Source organism: Sylvia atricapilla, chromosome 25 (assembly GCF_009819655.1).
Source record: "Sylvia atricapilla isolate bSylAtr1 chromosome 25, bSylAtr1.pri, whole genome shotgun sequence".
Lineage (NCBI taxonomy): Eukaryota > Metazoa > Chordata > Aves > Passeriformes > Sylviidae > Sylvia > Sylvia atricapilla.
Genome location: NC_089164.1, coordinates 4659520 through 4678734, shown reverse-complemented (window position 1 = coordinate 4678734; position 19215 = coordinate 4659520). Strand labels below are relative to the sequence as shown.

The following is a 19215-nucleotide window of genomic DNA, read 5'->3' as shown; positions in this document are numbered from 1 at the left end:
GGGGGGCTGTGGGTGGTGGCTGGGAGCTGGGATGGAGCCTCTCAGGGTGAAAAATGTAGAATTTAAGATTATAGTATATGGTAATATATATGGGGTAAGATGGAGACTTTAGGGTGGAGGTTAGTAGTTCTTTTTTCACCTTCTTCTTCCTTCTTCTTCATGGGATTGGGTGGTTTTCTGTAATTGGTTAATAAAGCCCACATTGCGGACTTCAAACAGTTAGTTATTGGGTTTAAAGTAAAAAATATTTAGGTGTTAGTTCACAATTGGACAATTTGTCCTTGAAAAGGCTTTGTAAAGATAGAGAGGCCTCCATTTTGCAGCCTAGTTAGTTAGAGTGTGGCAGAACTCATGGCTTGTGAGACTGTACTATAGATAAGAATTAATAAACATCTGAGTCTTAACATGAACTTCATCTCTCATGCTATTAATCCCACCTTGGCAGAAAAACAAACCAAAACTGTCACACCTGCCCATCCCTTTGGAACCCAGGCACGCCCCACACTGCCTCAAACTGTGCCATAAAGGCTCTGCTGAGCAAGGAGGAGCTGAGTGAATCCCTCAGAGCCGTCCCAGAGCTGTGATTCCTGCTGGATAAGAGCCCCCAGCTCACTGGGATCAGCACAAACCGTGGGGCTGCTGCCATCCTGCTCCAGGAGGGTTCAGCAGCACCTTGGAGTGAGCATCCCACTGCCCATGCATGCATTGATTTCAGGCTCCAGGAAGAAGATTTAATGATGCTGCGCCTTCTGCTTGCACAAGGAAGAGCCTCAGAGGGATCAAAAATTAATTTCAGGCATATCCCTCTGAAACCTCGGAGGAAAGCCAGAGATTTTCTCAGGGCTTTGATTCCACTGATCATTTTTTGGCCTGTGACACCTCATTTGTCTCATTGCTCCCTGCAGGTGCCTTTCCTTGGGCAGCTCCAGCACCACACCTGCCCCTGCCTGCCCCACCTGCTGTGCTCCAGGTGACGCCTTGAATTCTAACTTTCATGTATTTCAGGCTCTGTGCTGCCCAGAGATGCAGTTCTGAGCCTCACAGTCAGTGTCAGTCAGCTCTTCACAGAGCAGGGAGACAAAACAAATCCTTTTCCTGCTGGAGACTAAGGACACTGAGTACAAGTTTCAGGCCCAAATGCACAAACAGTGGTGGGCTGAAGAGAGAAACAAGAAGGATGAGACCTCACAACCTGAAGCTGTAATTGGACAATTAACCCCCAGTATGCAAATGGACCAAAACTTATAAAAGTGTAAGATCTGGTGACCAGTTGGGAATTTTTGTGACCATTCTTAGTCCACCTTGGGTGTAGCCCTGGTCAGGCTCTGTCCTGCCCAAGGTGCATCTTAAAGGCCTTTTAATAAATATCTACTTTATTCTCCAGCTCTGTCCAGTCTCTGTTCCAGCTCAGCCTTCCCGAGGCATCACAAGTTCCTCGACAGGAGCTTCTGCTGCTCCATCAACTCCAAGACATCGATTTTTCGGATGCTGCTCCTGACAATTCCATCCATGAGCCCCCAGAGCCTGTGCCTCACTCTCTCCCAGGGCTGCCAGGTGCCCACGTAGCCCCAGGCAGCCTCAGGAGACCTTTTCTGAGGTGGCCAATGCTGTCCTGAGCTCAGTGTTTGTCCTGCAGGGAAACTGAGGCACGGCCAGGCCCAGCTGCTCCCACACGTGGCTCAATCCCAGCCCGGAGCAGGACTTGGCTGGGATTGAGGGATTCCCTATGTTACAAATATGTCATCACAGTTCCCTTCCCCAGGGTGTTGGATCCTGAGTGTCCACCTTCCTCTTTCGTTTTATCCAGGAAAAATCAAGGCTGAGGCAATTTGAAGAGTGAAAGTGGATGCTGAGCAGCCAAGAGCTTCCTCACATGTTTTTTTTATCCTGGCACATGATAAAATTTCGGATGTGAAGCTGAGCGGCATCATCCCATCGGCCAGAGCAGGGCTGCTGGAGATCTGATTTTAATCATTTTTACACTTTTCAGTTGTGCACAAAGGAAAACAAAAATCAGAGGGGCAGGAACTTCATTTTGTGAGGAGCTGGAGCATTTTGTTCAACATCCAAAACTTCAGCTTCTGCCCAAATCATCCCAAATCTGTAGCCCTGGTTCGTGCCTGAGATGTTTTGGTTTTCTGAAATTCCTTTCCCAGGGCTACACAAATCCAAATCCTCTGCAGCCCTTCGAGATCCTCAGAGCTGCTTTGGCTCCTCTGCAATTCCTACTGGATGAATCAGCTCCGTGATGAGAATTCCCACTGTGATACCATCCACTCATGGCTTATCCCTGTGTTTCTGCCCTGGGAGCTGCTCCTCCAGCTGCTGATGGATGACCAAATTCAGCCCACAATGAAATCAAATCAATATCAAGTAGCTGTGAGGAATTAAAGAACTGCTTTTCCCGAGCACTGGGATGTGTTTGGAAGAGGCTGGAGCCGTGTTGTGCCAGATGTGGCTCTTTGGGATGCAGGAAAACATTTTCCAGACTCAGCATCTGAGGTTCAGGCACCGTGTGAGGCTGTGGAGCTTCGCTCTGAGAGGAGAAGGAGATATTAAAGGTTATTAAATGTGCTAAAAGTGATCCCAGACGTGTGTTTGCAGTTCTGCTCTTGAAGAAAACTTGGGTGTCACTTGAGCTTCTCTCCTGCTGCCTGCAGCAGCTCCCAGCCATGGTAAAGAAAGAGAAATAAAGAAAAGAAATTTAAAAAATTAATCAACACTTACAGATAAAGAAACCAAAAACAAACCAACAAAACAAACAAACAAAAAATACCACCACCAAAAAAAACCCAAAAAAAAAAAAAAAGAAAAAAAAAAAAAAAAAGATTGGTTTCCTTTCAGGCAAGAAGCAGGACTTAATGACAATGACAAAGGTTAGTTTGGGCTGTGTGCAGAGCTGGGAGCTGGGGCAGTGGAGTCAGTGGGGTTTGGGGATTTTGGGGGAGGTTGGAGCTCTAACATCACCAATTTCCATTTGTAAAGCCCCTGGGGTGTGGCTGTGGCAGGCACTGTGTTCCCATCACTGCTGAAGTCGTTGGGATTTGGTGTTTGGGGTCCCACAAAAACTTCCCTGTGCTGCTTCTCCCCCTCAAAAATGTCATAAATCTGGTGAAAATAAAACTCTGCAAATACCAGGTTGAATTCATTTGGTTTGTTTGGGTGTTTTTAACATCAGGATTTTTTTTTTCTTTGTATTTTTGAGAGAAAAATCCTGCTCTGGATGGGGATGCTGCATCCCCAGGCCAGGTGAGTTTGTGGTACCCCCATGTGGCACTTAAAACACCATGGATTGCCCAAAATGCCCCAGGAAGGGGTCCCATGGTAATAGAGAGAGGGCAAAATTCAGGAAAACTCCCACAATAATTCATAAAACTCTCCAAAACCATATAATTTTGTGGTTTGGGTTTCTTTTATTAAGATATCTTATTTTATTAGCTGCCTCTGGCCTTCCACAAGCTTCAAAATGGGCAGAAAGGGCTATAAATGTGGGGGGTTGGCTTAATTTTTGGACATCTCCTGGTGGAAAATATTGCAAATTATTTTCTTCCAGCAGACTCCACCACAACAAAAAGAAACAAAACATCCCAGCAGCTTCTTACCACCCTCACTTCCCATTCTGGAGGGACCCCTCAGGCCCCAGGAGTGGGAATTACCAATCCCCCAGTGGCTTTCAACGATGGGAGGTGACAATTTAGTGGGAAACCCCTTGATTAAATAGAGCTTGATGTCAGATTGTGGATTGGAGCTGTCCACAATAAGGTGATGGAGAAACTCCCCTTTCCTGTGTCCCTGCAGGGTTTTCCTTGCATTTCAGAAAAAAAAAAAAAAAAAAAAAAAAAAAAAAAAAAAAAAAAAAACAAACAAAAAAAAAAAACCAAAAAACCACTTCTGAGCTGCTTTAAAAGCACTTTTAGGGGAGCCAAACCTAGGAAATATCCTTTTGACTTCTCCCTAGAGGGGCAAAGCTCTCGCGGGGGGAGAGCAGGGACAGGCAAAGTCAACACGGGCTGGGCCCGGGAGCCCCGGGGCTGTTTGATCCCGGAGCCGCCGCCCGCCCGGAGCCAGGAGCCCCTCGGGGCTGAACGTGCCAGTCCCCGGCTGCGTTTGATGTTCTGCTCCTGCTCCAAGGTGAACCCGCTGCAGCTGCCAGAGAGGGGTGGGAGCGGCCAGGAGCCGGCTGGGACTGGGACATGGCTGGGATGGGATTGGGGCATGGATGGGATTGGGACATGGATGGGATCGGGACATGGATGGGATTGGGACATGGATGGGACTGGGACATGGATGGGATGGGATCGGGACATGGATGGGATGGGATCAGGACATGGATTGGGATGGGATCCGGATTGGGATGGGACTGGGACATGGACTGGGATCAGGACATGGATGGGATGGGATCGGGACATGGATGGGATGGGATTGGGACATTGATGGGACTGGGACATCGATGGGATTGGGACATGGATGGGAGCAGGACTGGGATGGGAGCAGGACTGGGATGGGATGGGACTGGGACATGGATTGTACAGAATCAGGACATGGCTGGGCTCTGACCAGGGCACCACTGAAGTGTCACAAACCCACCCACAGCACGTTCTGGTGATGCACCAAGGTCTGAATATTCCACACCTAAAAGAGTTACATGGATGGTTTCCAAACAGCAGAGGAATATTGTCTATTCTATTCTATTCTATTCTATTCTATTCTATTCTATTCTATTCTATTCTATTCTATTCTATTCTATTCTATTCCATTCTACTCTATTCTAGTCCAGTCCATTCTAATTCTTCTCCTCTCTAACAGTGTTTTATTCTAGTCTATAATTCTCTTATCATTCTATTATTCTATTCTATTTTAATTACCTTATATTGTAATTCTTTTCCAATCTAATTACCTTATATTCAATTCTCTGTTCTGTTCCACTCTTGTGTGTTCTTTGCTGGACTTCAGGAGTTTTATGTATTTATATCACATGAAAATACAGAATATATAATTATATTTTTAATTTTGATATTTCATAGTATCCCTTATACATTATATATTAATATCATTGCTTTAATATATTTATTATTTCAATAATTTATTTTAATATTCTTTTTTTGGCTTGGAGCAAATTCTTGTTGCAAAGGTGGTTCCTACAATTGATCCTGATGGCTTTCCACATTTCAAATCCATCTTGAGCTCCTTCCTGGCACCAAACTGGAATGAGTCTCACTGCTTTTTTGGCTGCCATGGCCCAGCTCCCTCCCACTCCTCTACAAACCACCCAGACAATTTCAGCAGGAAAATTATCATCAATTATTCTAAACCATTATAAATTGTTATAAATCATTATAAATTCCTGCTTTACTGCTCTGCAAAAGCCACCCCCATTGTGGAGACCCTCTGTGTCCCTGCAGAGGAGGGGACATCCCAGTCCCCAAATTCGGAGTGGCTTTGCCCACAGTGTCTTCTCAGTAGCGGCAGTTCCTATAGGAAATTAAACAATTAATTAAAAAATTAGGAAAAAAAAAAAAGAAAATAATAAGAAAAGAAAAAGAAAAAGGGCATAGTTTTTCCCTTCCATCCACAAGGAAACCCAGTCTGGGGTCTGGAGTGGATGGAGTGTCTGGGGATGTTAAATGCGGGCAGCTCATGCCGGAGCCGTGTCCCCCATCCCGGGGCCCTTCCCTGCCCCATCCCGGGGCCCTTCCCTGCCCCATCCCGGGGCCCTTCCCTGCCCCATCCCGGGGCCCTTCCCTGCCCCATCCCGGGGCCCTTCCCTGCCCCATCCCGGCCCAGCCCCGGGAGCCGCTATCGCCCGGCGATACCCGATAACTCCGAGGGGCCGGAGCGCCGCGATGCCGAGCGATGGTCCCGTATCTCGGGCACGGCCCGGCGCCGGCGCCCGCGGGGTCACCTTGTGCTGTTTGCGGCGCTCCCGGGCTTTGAGATAACGGGGGAAAGCCGTGAAAATCCCCCCCAAACCGCCCCCCGGGCCGGGGCACAGCCGGAGCGGCCCCTCCGGTGCCAGCCTGGAGCGTTCCTGCGGGCACAGGTCCCGCTGCTCTCGGCGATGGCAATGGGGGACAACACGGAAAGCCAAAATTGCTCCTCCAGCTCTGGGGTCTGCGACATCAGGAGGACCTGGAGCTGCTGGAGCAATTCCAGAGGAGGACATGGAGATGTTCCCAGGGTTGGAGCCCCTCTGCTCTGAAGCCAGGCTGGTAGAGCTGGGAATGCTCTTCCAAGAAGACCTTGGAGCCCCTTCCAGGGCCTAAAGGGGCCCCAGGAGAGCTGGAGAGGGACTGGGGACAAGGGGTGAAGGACACAGGGAATGGGTTCCCACTGCCAGAGGACAGGGATGGATGGGATGTTGGGATTCTGCCCTGGGAGGGTGGTGCAGCCCTGGCACAGGGTGCCCAGAGCAGCTGTGGCCACCCCTGGCACTGCCCAAGGCCAGGCTGGACAGGGTTTGGAGCAACCTGAGATAGTGGAAGGTCCCTGTCCATGGCTGGGGATGGGACTGGATGAGCTTTAAAGCTCCTTCCAACACAAATCATCCCGGAATTCTGTGATTCCATGCCCACAGCCAGGCAGTGCCTGGTCAGGATGAAGGATTTGAGACCTAAAGGATGGAGAGTTTGGATCTGGGATCTAGTGGGGAGCATGGGGTCCACAGGAGAGGTTCATGGGTGCCATAAGGGGCCAGTTCCCCCTGCCAGGTGACGTGTGGCTCGTGTTTGCTGTGTCCCTCAGTCCCTGGGTGCCACCTGCCTTGGCTGGGTGCCCAAAGGAGGGGAGGGGGCAGCTGCCGTCGGTCCTGGCTGCTCTTGGCACGGCAGGTGGGGTGGGCAAGGGCTTTATAAAGCAGCAGGAATTGGCCCTGGCTGTCCTGGCAGGATGTGGCCCCTCGTGCTCCTCTGTGCTGCCTCTGCCCTCTGCCAGGGTGTCACCAGGTAAGTCACAGCAGCATCTCTGCCTGGGGAAAGTGAAGGGGAAAAGGAGCATTTGGAGGCTTTTAATGGCTTTTTGGGGGAGCAGAGGTGAGGTCTGAGGCTGCAGAAAGCTGCTCCAGGGGTGCAGAGAATGAGAGTGTGCCTGGGGACAGACTGGCTTCGAGGCTTGTTTGGGGATTTTTGAGGAAATCCTTGACTCAGAGCTTATGGAAAGTTTCCTGCGCTCCTGCTGTTGGATCAGAACATTGGAGATTTCAAATACCTCTCACTGGAGCTGCAGGCACCAAAATTCCATCTCACTCTTCTTTTTTCCTTGTTGCTTGTGCCAGGCTGCCCTTGGAAAGGGGAAAGAAGCTGAGAGATGTCCTCAGGGAGAAGGATTTGCTGCACCAATTCTTCCAGCATCACCACTACGACATTGGCACCAAATTCCCACATGCTTTTCCCAACGGAACCAGGGTGGCCACTGAGCCCCTGCTGAACACCCTCGACGTGAGTATGGGCTCTAATCCCCAGGGACACAGCCCTGGGAAGGTTTGTGGGATGTTGATCCCTCTGTCCTGGGCACGGATCAAACCCAAATCCTTTATCCCAGAGCCTTCAGCTCACATCCTTCACCCCAGCTCACGCTGGTGGCTCTGAACAGAGAAATGTCTCCCAGGAGATCTGCTAGAAGCAGGGGGTCTCCATGAAAAAGGGGACCTATTCCAGTCCTGGTTTCTTTTTCTCTGCTGAGGTTAGGATGAAAAATACACGGGAGATTAGATACCGGGTTCAGACTTGGATGTTTATTAATTCTTATCTGTATTACAGTCTCTGTAAAAAAGCTGTGAGTTCTGCAGTACCTCTAGGTAACAAGGTGCAACATGGAGTGCTTCTCTATCTCTACAAGATCTTTTCAAGGACAATCTGTCCAGTTATCAAATGGCACCTAAATTATTTTGGTTTTAACACAATAACTAACCACTTGAAGTCTGCAATGCGGACTCCATCAACCAGTTACAGAAAACTACCCAACCCCATGAAGAAGAAGGAAGAAGGTGAAGAAGAAGGACTTAGTCAACACCCAAAGCCCTCCATCTTGACTCACATGCATTACTACATACCCAAACCCCAAACCCTAAGTTTCCAGAATTCCAACAGGGACCAAGCCTGGGGAAGCTCCAGGTTTGGTTTCATGCCTCAAAATCCATCCCTGGCCTGGCTGCCCTGCAGGTGGAGTACTATGGGACCATCTCCATCGGGACCCCTCCCCAGGACTTCACCGTGGTCTTCGACACCGGCTCCTCTGACCTCTGGGTTCCCTCTGTGTCCTGCAGCAGCCTGGCCTGCCGTGAGTAGGAGCCAGGCCCAGCTGCACGTCCTGGCTTTGTACTGGCTCCACCCAGCCCAGAAATTGGGGTGACATTGGCCGGGGAAAGGGGCTCACCCAGCTGGGCCCATGGCACCTGGGCAATGAGCTGGAATGATGAATATTTGGGGTGTAGGGCTTGCTCAGAGCTGCATTCCTCAGGGGATGTGATCACTGCTTGGTGCCTCAGTTTCCCCATCTGCCCAAGGGGGTTGGGAATGCCTGTGGGTCCCTGGTTGCTGGAGGAGGGGAAGGATGAACAGCAAATGTTCACAGCTGAGTTATTCCTCAAGGCAGGACAACAAAGAGCAATCCAGCAGGGCTCCTCCTCCCACACCTCCCTTAAACCCAGCCTTGCCCAAAGGTTTAAATCCATGTTTTTCCACTCATCCAGAAACCCACCGGATGTTTGACCCCTCTCAGTCCTCCACCTACAAGAGCACGGGGCTGACTCTGTCCATCCACTACGGCACGGGCGAGATGGAGGGGATCGTGGGCTCTGACACTGTCACTGTGAGTGTCCCCACGGCGTCCCTGGGGCTGTGGAGAACATCCCACCTCTGCTCTGTTGATCTGTTGTTAGCCAGGGAAGCCAAGCAGGACAAGCTGTCCTGTAGTGAGTTATTCCAGAGCCAGGGGATCAGCACTGGGCTGGCATCTCCCAGCTGCCAAGGAACATCTCACTGTTGACGTGAGATCTGGCACAATAAGCTGGATTTAGGACTGGCAGACACTCACTTCAAAAGCCACACCAAACTTCCACAAGGCAGAAATGTCCTGCACATTTTCCTGGAAATGTGTGGAGTGTCTCCTGTGAGTGGGGACGCCCCTTCACAGTTACCCCTCAGGGGTTAAGTGAAGGAGTTTCTCCTGTGAAGGAATCTGGGCACATTATCCTTGTTTTGGTGGCAAGTTACATTCAGCTCCAAATCAATCCTATTTCTTTCACCGGCTTTAATACAGGCTCCTTGCCACAGTGCACTGTTTATGGTATGCTGCAACCTAATTGTGGTTCTTCAGTTTTATCCTGTGCAGTAATTCCGATGGAGATCTTTCATCTGGTTTTTTATCTGTTTATTTCCTTGCTAAATATCTCATCTTTTATTAAATGCAGATGATTTGCCATCATGAAAAGTGGGGCAAGGTTGCAGAATTCAAACCCTCGATAATCTGAGGCTAAGATTGGCTCCAGCAGCCTCCAGACTCCTCTGTCTGAGGAGGGGTTCAGAGAGCCAGGAGCCCCTCGTGCCTCCCTTTTTGGGCTTCTTTAATAACCTTTGTTAGTAATAACCTCTGAAGCTCCCGCTCCACCTGCAGCAGGGGATGCCCTGCTCCTTCCCCACCAGATGAGCACCAGGATGCCAGTGCCTGCTCCAGCCTCACAGCCCCTCTCTGTCCCCAGGTGGCCTCTCTGGTGGACACTAACCAGCTCTTTGGCCTGAGCACCGCCGAGCCCGGCCAGTTCTTCGTCGACGTCAGATTCGATGGGATCCTGGGCTTGGGGTACCCAAACCTGGCTGCTGATGGCATCACGCCTGTCTTTGATAACCTGGTGAACCAGAGCTTGCTGCAGGAGAACCTCTTCTCTGTCTACCTGTCCAGGTGAGCCGTGTGGGAGAAGGGGGGGATGCGCCTCATGCACGGCTTTTGCTGGTGGCTCTGGCTCCTCCCTTGTCACCGCTGCCATCAGATGTTGTGTCTGTGCCACAGTGTGCAGGGGTTGGGGGCCACCAGCCTCCCCAGAGGGTTTTTGGGTGGCTGGGGAACAGTTTCCACGCACATGGATCTGTCGTGGCTCCTGGTTCCAAAGGGTTGGACCAGCTGCGGTGCCGGGGCATTGCTGTGAGGAGCAGTGACACAATCAGGGTGTCACCCCTGGGACACGTGGCTCTGCACTGAACCACATGGCAAAACTTGTAGTGATTTTAGGTTTGTTTGAATTTTGTTTGCTCGATTTAGTGTAATGGTTTAAGTGGGTTTTTTTCTGCTGTGGGATAGGATTAGGAGAAAAAGTCAGGCAGGCCAAACCTAAAGGTACACAGAGAGATTTATTAACATACACTAAAAAAATAAAGAAAGAAAATTAAATGAAATAAAGAAAATGAAACTGAAGGAAAGAAATGAAATAAAGCAACACAACCTCCTCTTGTTTTTCTTTCCTGCATCATCCAGTGAGGCATCAGGGAGCGTGGTCATCTTTGGGGGCATCGATGAGTCCTATTTCACCGGCCCCATCAACTGGATCCCCGTCTCTTACCAGGGCTACTGGCAGGTCTCCATGGACAGGTGACAAATCAGCTCTCTTGCTCTCTGCTCACCTCAAAGCATTGCTTCCAACGAGACCTTAGACCATCACCACTGACACCCCAGGGCTGAGGGATGCAGAGGGATAAGGGGAGGGATAAACTGTAGTACTTTGATAACTGACACCCAAAACGAGGATGCTTTGTGCCTGGGGCACAGCCTAGTCCCTGTCCTGTTATTTTGGGGATGTTTCTGGTGATGAGGAAAGCAAAATCATGGGTCAACATCTCCTTTGTTGGGCTCGAGTGGGTCCCAGCTGCTGGGCTGTGTTCAGTGCCCAGGTCTGCAGTGGTGGCTGCATTCCCAACTGGCTCTGCAATGGAAGAGGCTTTCAGGCACCACTTGGGGTTTCCCAGCTTTAACTCTCCTAAAAGGAGTTAAAAACCATCCCTAAGGCCCATCTGGTTGTTTCATGGTCTCTCCCCACAGCATCCTTGTGAACAGTCAGGAGGTGGCGTGCACTGGGGGCTGCCAGGCCATCATCGACACCGGTACTTCCCTCGTGGCCGGCCCCCCCTCGGGCATCAGGAGCATCCAGAGCGCAGTTGGGGCCTGGCAGGGCATGTATGGAGAGGTGAGAGCTCACCCTGGAGGCAGCTGGCACAGCAGAGCCCAGCCAAGGCTGCTGCCATGCTTGGGAGAACTGCCCACTGCTCTCTGCCCAGCAGAGACACCCTGGGACACTCTGGTTTATACCAGCCTGAGACAATCAGGGAACGTCCTGAGCCGGAAGGGACTCACCAGGATCATCCAGTCCATTCCCTGCCCTGCACAGACACCCCAACAATCCCACCCTGGGCATCCCTGGTGCACTGTCCAAACTCTCCTGGAGCTCTGGCAGCCTCAGGGCTGTGCCCATGCCCTGGGCAGTGCCCAGCACCTCTAGGGGAAGAACCTTTCCCTGCTCTCCAGCCTGACCCTCCCCTGGCACAGTCCCAGCCCCTCCCTGGGTCCTGTCCCTGTCACAGGGAGCAGAGATCAGAGCTGCCCCTCCTCTGCCCCTTGGGAGGTGTCTGAAGGCCCAGTGAGGTCTCCCCTCACTCCTCACCCTCTGAACATGTTTCCCTCCTGAGAACCCCTTCCCTCTGCCCCCTGCAGCACAGTGTGAACTGCAGCTCCATCCCTGCCATGCCCGATGTCATCTTTGTCATCGACGGGCTCCAGTACCCTGTGTCTGCCCTGGCCTACACTGAGCAGGTAAGTGAAAACCAGCAGGTCCTGGCTGCAGGAGCCTCTCTCAAGGTGCTTCTACTTTCTCCAGTGGCTCTGGTCACCTTGGCTTCCCCCATTCCCTTGGGAGACAGGGCATGGATGGCCACGGGCCTCCAGAGCAACGCAAGCTCAGAGTTCCCACATTGCCTTTTCCTGCTCAAATGCAGCACGACCAAGAATCTTGCATGAGCAGCTTCCAGGACACCTCTGGGGACCTCTGGATCCTGGGAGATGTCTTCCTCAGGGTGTACTACAGCATCTTTGACCGGGCCAACAACCGTGTTGGGTTGGCCAAGGCTCTTTAGACCCACCACAGTGTGAGCTCTGCTGGGGTTTGTCCACACCCAGACCACAGCCACGGCTTTGGGCACAAATAAAGTGTTGGTGGCTCTGAGCTGGTGGCTGTGTGTTTATTTCTGGTGGAATGGCAGGCGTCAGGACGGAGCTGGTGGGCACCAGCTGCTTTGTGGTGGCCAAGGACCATTTGGTCATGGCAGTTCTGCTGGGGGCCTTTGGGAGTTGTGATCGCTGCAGGGTTGAGGGGTGGAAGTCAAGACTGGCTCTTTTATTGGGGTTACAACAAGTGGCGCATTCTGGAACCCCCAAATTTCCACCCAGGGAGGCTGAACTCACCACCCCAGGCACGAACCATCCCAGAGCAGAGCCCTGCAGACCCACAGCCGTGGGTTCCTGCCCTGGTAGCTCCCCAGCCCTGGGCACAGGGCTTGTTCCCACTTTCCCTGAATGCTGTCTGACAGCCCAAAGTCACCCAGGGCAGGGAGCACCCCCAGGAGGATGTGGCTCATCTGGAAATTTCCCTTGAACCACCCAAGAGAGCAGGAAAAGGCTTCCACCCAGTGCCTCCCATGGTGAGGCTTTCACTGAAGCACAGAACCTGCACAGTTCTGTTTTGTATAGGAAATTACCTCCATCCATACCCAACCCTGTTAAAAATGGAGGCTGCCTCTTTCCCCAGGAGCAGCTGCAGTGGAATTGCTCAGCAGGAAGCCAGGAGAGAGATCCAGGTCTCTGTTGTGTCTCCATTTCTGCAGTGCTGAGGGACAAGGGACTGGCTGCATTATTTATTGCTCAATGAGGCTCCATCACTGGTGGGACCTGGAGATTCCATCCCCAGCAGGAACAGGGATGTGGAGGGAGAGATCCAGGTGATTTGGGTGTGAAATTAATTATTCTCTTCTCACACTGTGTAAAACTTGAGATGACTAGAGAGGGGGATGTGATGTGGGACGGTGGGAATGTGATTTATTCCCCCCACCTCTCTGGGATCACACATCCCTGGGATTCCCAGTCCAGCTGGTGGCAATCTCGTGTGCCCTAACACAGGAGTGACCCAGCCCCAGATTTTGGGCACATGGGACTTGCCCTCAGCTCCATCGCAGGAATTTTCTCATTACTATGAGCAACAAGAGATGAGGCGGGTGCAGTGGGAACCACACTCCGAGGATCAGCCGCGCAGGGATCAGCCCTGCCGGGACGGACAAGACCTGGAGGAGCAGCCAGGGGCTGACCTGTGCTCTCAGAGTTGGCTGGGAGCAGAATGTTGGTCCTTATTCCAGGCAGGACCAACAGCCCCAGTGCCGTGCCGGGGTGGGGGCAGGTCCTAAATCCTCCTCCTGCACTGGTGCTGAGAATTCCCGACAAAGGGATTCCTCACGGGAGCATCCCTCTGGCCGGGGCAGCCCCTTCCCGCACCCGTGTTCACGTTCCAATAAAGGAATAAACCAGTGAAACCTTCCGAGCGCGGATGGGAGAGCGGGGAGCGAGCTGCAGCAGGGAAATGCCGATCCTGGGATGCCATCTCGTGGCTGCGGTGCCAAACCTGGATCCTGCATCCTGGAAGAGCTCCAGGCTGGTTTGGACGGGGCTTGGAGTAACCTGCGACAGTAGAAGCTCTCCTTGCCCACGTCAGGGGTGGGACAGGGTGAGCTTTAAGGTCTTTTCCAACCCAAACCGTTCTGGGATTCTCGGGAATTTCAGCTCAAAGGAGGGAGTGACTCCTACCTGCAAATATTTAGCACCTGGGCACAGGTTTTATCTTGCTCCAAAGACAAAACATGGCCAGGACACCTTTCTGAGAGAGCAAAGAGGGGCTTTGCCTTCCTTTAGCTGTTCCTGAGGTAGTAAGAAATTTGAAGAGGGATTTCATCCTCTGTGCAGGAGGACGTGACAGATTGGCTCATCAGGGTTTGACTGTGGAACAGGACAGTTACTGAGGGCTTTTTAAGGATTTCACTGAGCTTTGAGTTTTGGGCCCGTGTTTGGGAAGGGACAAAACGGCAAATTGTGCAGGAAAATGGGATTTCCTGCAGGTTTTCATCAGTGTTGACACTGGGAAATCGCAGCTTGGTTTTCCTCCTCTTTTGGGCAAGTTGGAAGTAGGTTGATGTGTCTGGAGAGGTTTAATGCCTCTGATCCCATTCCCATGGCATCAATCAGGGATCCCCCTTGGACCTGGCCTCCCACGATGGACAGTGTGAGCCAAACTGCAGAGTTTATCCTCATCACAGAGCTGGAGAGCTGCAATCATCTGTTTTCCAGAGCAGCTCTGGCTGCCCCTTCCCTGGAAGTGCCCAAGGCCAGGCTGGATGGGGCTTGAAGCAACCCAGGACTGTGGAAAGTATCCCCATCCATGGCAGGGGGTGGAATGAGCTGAGCTCTGAGGTCTCTTCCAACCCAAGCCATCCTGGGATTCAATTCTGCCCCATGTCCCACCCCTCCCACACACAGTTCCCAGCTGGAGTTGTGCTGCCATGGAGCAGCACAAAGCCAGGGACAAAAAAGGTTGAGTCCAAATCAACAATATTTTCTGCATACCAGATTTTGAAGCATTTATTCTTTTATTTGAGGACAAAGTTTACAAGTTTATAAGAATCAAGTTGTCCATCTGTCTCTCCATCCATCCATCCATCCATCCATCCATCCATCCATCCACCCATCCCAGCACCATTACAGTCCATGTTTGCAGGAGGAGTGGAAATGTGCTCCAGGCTGATCAGGCTGAATGTTTCCCAGCCCAAACCTTCTCATCAGAGTTTTTTCATGGTGGTTTCCCAAGGAAAATCCACCAAAAGCACCTCTGACTAGAGAGGCTGGGAGAGAATTTGGGGAGGGAAAGAATAAAAATACAAAAGAATGGAAAAATTCAAGTTTTCGAGAAGAAAAGGAGAAAGAACCTGCTGTGAAATAAAAATAGTGGTTTGAAAGAGCTGCTGGAGAGGATTGAGGGGTGAAAAGAGAGGAGCTGGGAATGTTTGAGTGCTGTTCCCAGCTGTTCCCAGCTGTGCCTCCTCCAGCTGTGCCCAGCTGTGTGTTCTCCAAGCATCCCCATGGATGACGGGACTTGGCACAGTGGGAGGGAGATTAAATAGCACTGACAGTTTCTCCTGCCTGAGATGATGGTGTGAGGGCTGCAAGGGAGGGGAGAAAGGTGGTGGGGGGATGCAAAAAAAAAACCACCAGGGAAAGCAGGTGATAAATGGGGTTTGTCCCAGCAGGAAAAGAAATTGTACTGGTCATGTCTCAGCTCCATCTCCGGGGTGCAAAACACCTCATTGCAGAAAGACAGTGCACAGGATCCCCTAAAACCAAAATAACAACCCTCTTCCACCGGGGCTGTGGGATTTCTGCCACAGGGAAAATCCCAGCAAGCACGAACCCACATTTTCCTACAGAGCAGGAGCAATAAATCTGATTCCTGTTCCACCACTGCTTTCTGAATGAAATTACAAACCAGGGATGCTGGCACACTGTGTAATGATCATGGGGATCCGTCAGGAGATGAGACATCTGTGCAGCAGGTGTGGGACATCGGAGCAGATGAGACATTGCATGAGGAGCTGGGATTTTAATGAAGGCAGAAACATTAAAAAAAAAAACAGTCGAATGAAACAGTGAAGTGGGAACAAAATGTTTTTGTTAGAAAACCTGCTGGCATTGGAGAGAACGGCAAAATGAGCTGTTGCTGGCTGCTCCCGTCTAAAGTGCCACTGGAAATTTGAATTTTTAGGAAAGCAGAAGTGCCTTGTTACAACAGGGAGCGGAGCTGTCAGGAAATGTTGGCTCTCGTCACTCTATGCCCCCTCTGCAGCACCAGAAGTGACAATAAAAGCTACAAGGTCACAGTGGCTCATCTCCAGGGTTGTTTGTAGACCAGATAATGAGCGTTTGTTGCAGAAGAAATCCCATTCCCTCTCTCAGAGCTCAGTTTTGCAGCACAAACCCCACTGGGCTTGGAGCAGCAGTGCCCTGGACCTTTGGTGTGGCTGTGCCACAGTGCCTGGTCAGCATCCCCTAAACCCCCCCTGCTGCCTTGTGTCCATCCGTGACTGCCCACCCTGCTGTGCCACCAAAGTTAATTAGTCAGGCAGACCAGGGAACTCATCCAGCTAAAAATATCCCTTCTCATTTCTTTTTGCCAGCTTATTTTGCAATCAGAGCTGCCGCAGGTCTGGGAATTTGTCAGACCCCCAGAACTGAAGTGGTGGGTGGGGAGGAACAATTTAAAATGGGTTAAGCAAAGCAGGGGGCTGGACCCACCTTCATCCCTGGACAGCTGGGTGTCACCGAGCCAAGCATTTCATGTCATTTTGCCCTTTTTCCTCTCCAGTGAATGGGGAAGTCTCTGTATGTGGGGAATTCCACTCTGACGCCAGGGACAGAGAAGAGAAATGTCAAGCAGATGAGCATCAAATAAAAAAACACCAGACCGATGGGCAGGGCAGAGAGATAAGAAAGATGGTATTTATTTGAACAGCCACAGGAAATCAGAGATTGAAAAATGTCTAGAAAAAAAAAAAAATAAAAGCAGCAGCACATTATTTAAAAAAAAAAAAAAATCACAGCATGCAGACGTTGGATATGTTTTCCAGCCAATCCCACCTGACCGTGCCCAGTCCCTCTGGGCCTCCACCATCATTTTTTGGCCTTGTCTCGAGGGTAACCCCCATTGGTCTTATTGAGTGACTCCATGCTGCCGTTGCCCGTGGCCACGCTGGCCAGCAGCCGCTCCACCTCCCCAGGCAGCATCTGCTTCTCCTCGTTCTCCGTCTCGCGGTGGTAGAAATAGTTGAAGTTCGAGACGATGACGGGCACGGGCAGGGCGATGGTCAGCACCCCCGCGATGGCGCACAGAGTGCCCACGATCTTCCCGCCCAGGGTGGTGGGACACATGTCCCCATAGCCCACGGTGGTCATGGTGACCACGGCCCACCAGAAGCCGTCGGGAATGCTGGAGAAATGGGACTGCGGCTCGTCGACTTCCGCGAAGTAAACGGCGCTGGAGAAGAGGATGACGCCGATGAAGAGGAAGAAGATGAGCAAGCCCAGCTCCCTCATGCTGGCCTTGAGGGTCTGCCCCAGGATCTGCAGCCCCTTGGAGTGCCGGGAGAGCTTGAAGATGCGGAAGACCCTGACGAGGCGGATGATCCGCAGAATGGCCAAGGACATGTTCTGCTGCCCGTTGAGTTCGCTCTGCTGGATCAGCTCCGTGGTGAGCGTCACGAAGTAGGGGATGATGGACACGATGTCGATGATGTTCATGATGTTCCTGAAGAACTCGGTCTTGCTGGGGCACACTATGAACCGGACAAAGAGCTCAAAGGAGAACCAGACGATGCAGGCGGTCTCTATGACGAAGAAAGGGTCCGTGAAGGTGCTGTGGGCCAGCAAGGTGTCTGTCACGTTCTTAGAAAGCTCCTGGGTGGACCTAAACTCCCTCTCCTCCCGGAACTCTGGTAGGGTCTCCATGCAGAAGATGATGATGGAGATGACAATGACCAGGACGGAGACCAAAGCTACGCCTCTGGCTGCACTGGAGCTTTCAGGGTACTCAAAGAGCAGCCAGAACTGCCTGTGAAAGTCATTGGTTGGTAAGAGGGTCTCAGGATCCTTGATGAACCCTTCATCCTCCCGGAACTGGTCCATGGCTTCATCACCCAGCTCATAGAAGGTGATTTCATCAGCAAAGACGTCGATGGGGACATTGGCTGGGCGCCGTATTTTCCCCCCGGACTGGTAATAGTACAGGATCCCATCAAAACTGGGCCTGTTCCTGTCAAAGAAATACTCATTCCTCATGGAGTCGAAGTAACGCATCCTCTTTTCCGGGTCCCCAAGCAAGGTTTCAGGGAACTGGTCCAGGGTCTTGAGCCGCGTCTCAAACCTCAGCCCAGCGATGTTGATGATGACTCGTTGGTCCCCCTCGTCCATGCCCACCCTCTCCCCCACCAGGTGGTCGCTGAAGTCAGCAGAGAACCTGGAGAAGATGGTCTCATTGTTGGCGTTCTCGCTGTTGATGAGGATCCGCAGGTTGGACAGCAGGTTGGCGCAGCTGGGGTGGCCTTTCCGCGACTGCCCGGCGGGGCTGAGGTCGTTGGAGTAGCAGGGATCCTCCACGATCTGATCAGCGTTGTCAAAGCTGACTAGTGCCACCTCCATCTCCTTCCAACTGGCCACGTCCATCATACGCTAATCAGCTCAGCAGCAGAAATCCCCGCGGCCGGCGCCGCCTGCCCGCGCCTGTCCCGCGCTAGGAGGATCTGCAAGGGACAGGGACACAGAGCTGAACTGTGCACGCGCAGAGAAAAACAAACCTGAGGTCACACAAGCCTGTCCTGTTTGTTAATGGAAGCATTAATGCCATTGACGGGCAAAATGACTCCCAGCAGGTCGTTCACCTGCGCACCCTTTTGGCACTTTGCCCTTGTTAAACCTCCCCAAAACACCTACAGAACCCAAGGATGACAGGTCAGACAGCAGCAGAGGGTGGGGGTGAATCCAGGTGTCCCTCCCAGCCTCTCCCCAGTGTTCCCAGAGCAAGGGGTCGTTTCACCCATTTCCAGGTGCGGATCCGAAGCTCAGAGCAGGATTTGGAGGTTTTAAACACGGCTGTCCCAAGCTAAGAGCAGCCCTTGGTCCAGGTGGGAGAGGCATTGGGTCAAACCCCAGGAGGTTCTGGGCACACTGCAGATGGGTCAAGCATTGTTTGGAAACAATTCCCAAAGCAGGAACCACGCTGGAATTTGGGGAACGCAGCCTGGGAGGGGAAATGTCCACCCGCCTTGGAGAACCACTCTGGTCTGGGAAGAGGGGTAGGAACAGGACCCCTGGCCTTGGGGCAGGCAGAGGACAGGGCAACATCCTCCAGAGCTCTCCTGGAGCATCCTCCACCACGGACCTGGTATTCCCAGCCCCAGGAAGAAGCTCAGGATCTCTTGGAGAGCACCTTTCAGGCCATGGGGTGGATTATTTCCCAGCCCAGCTCTGTGAGGCACTCAGGAGCAGTCACCATGTCCCCAAATATTCCTGGGCACACATCTCCCCACACACTGAGATCATTCTGAACTCAGCAAAGTCAAAGAGGAGCCCGGGGACCAGGGCAAGTTACGG

The 19215-nt window shown here is 51.9% G+C and overlaps 2 protein-coding genes across 2 annotated transcripts; one reads left to right on the top strand and one right to left on the bottom strand.

Annotated features, from left to right (window-relative positions):
- Nucleotides 1–6885: 6885 nt before the first annotated feature.
- On the top strand, nt 6886–12113 carry LOC136371511 (embryonic pepsinogen-like). Its single transcript, XM_066335632.1, has 9 exons — nt 6886–6941; nt 7271–7433; nt 8157–8274; nt 8687–8805; nt 9695–9894; nt 10465–10578; nt 11026–11170; nt 11695–11793; nt 11976–12113. The coding sequence occupies exons 1-9, from the start codon at nt 6886–6888 to the stop codon at nt 12111–12113; spliced, it is 1152 nt and encodes a 383-aa protein (XP_066191729.1).
- Nucleotides 12114–16740: 4627 nt separating this feature from the next.
- On the bottom strand, nt 16741–18291 carry KCNA10 (potassium voltage-gated channel subfamily A member 10). The gene has a single exon (XM_066335960.1). The coding sequence runs from the start codon at nt 18289–18291 to the stop codon at nt 16741–16743; it is 1551 nt and encodes a 516-aa protein (XP_066192057.1).
- Between the last annotated feature and the right edge of the window lie 924 nt (nt 18292–19215).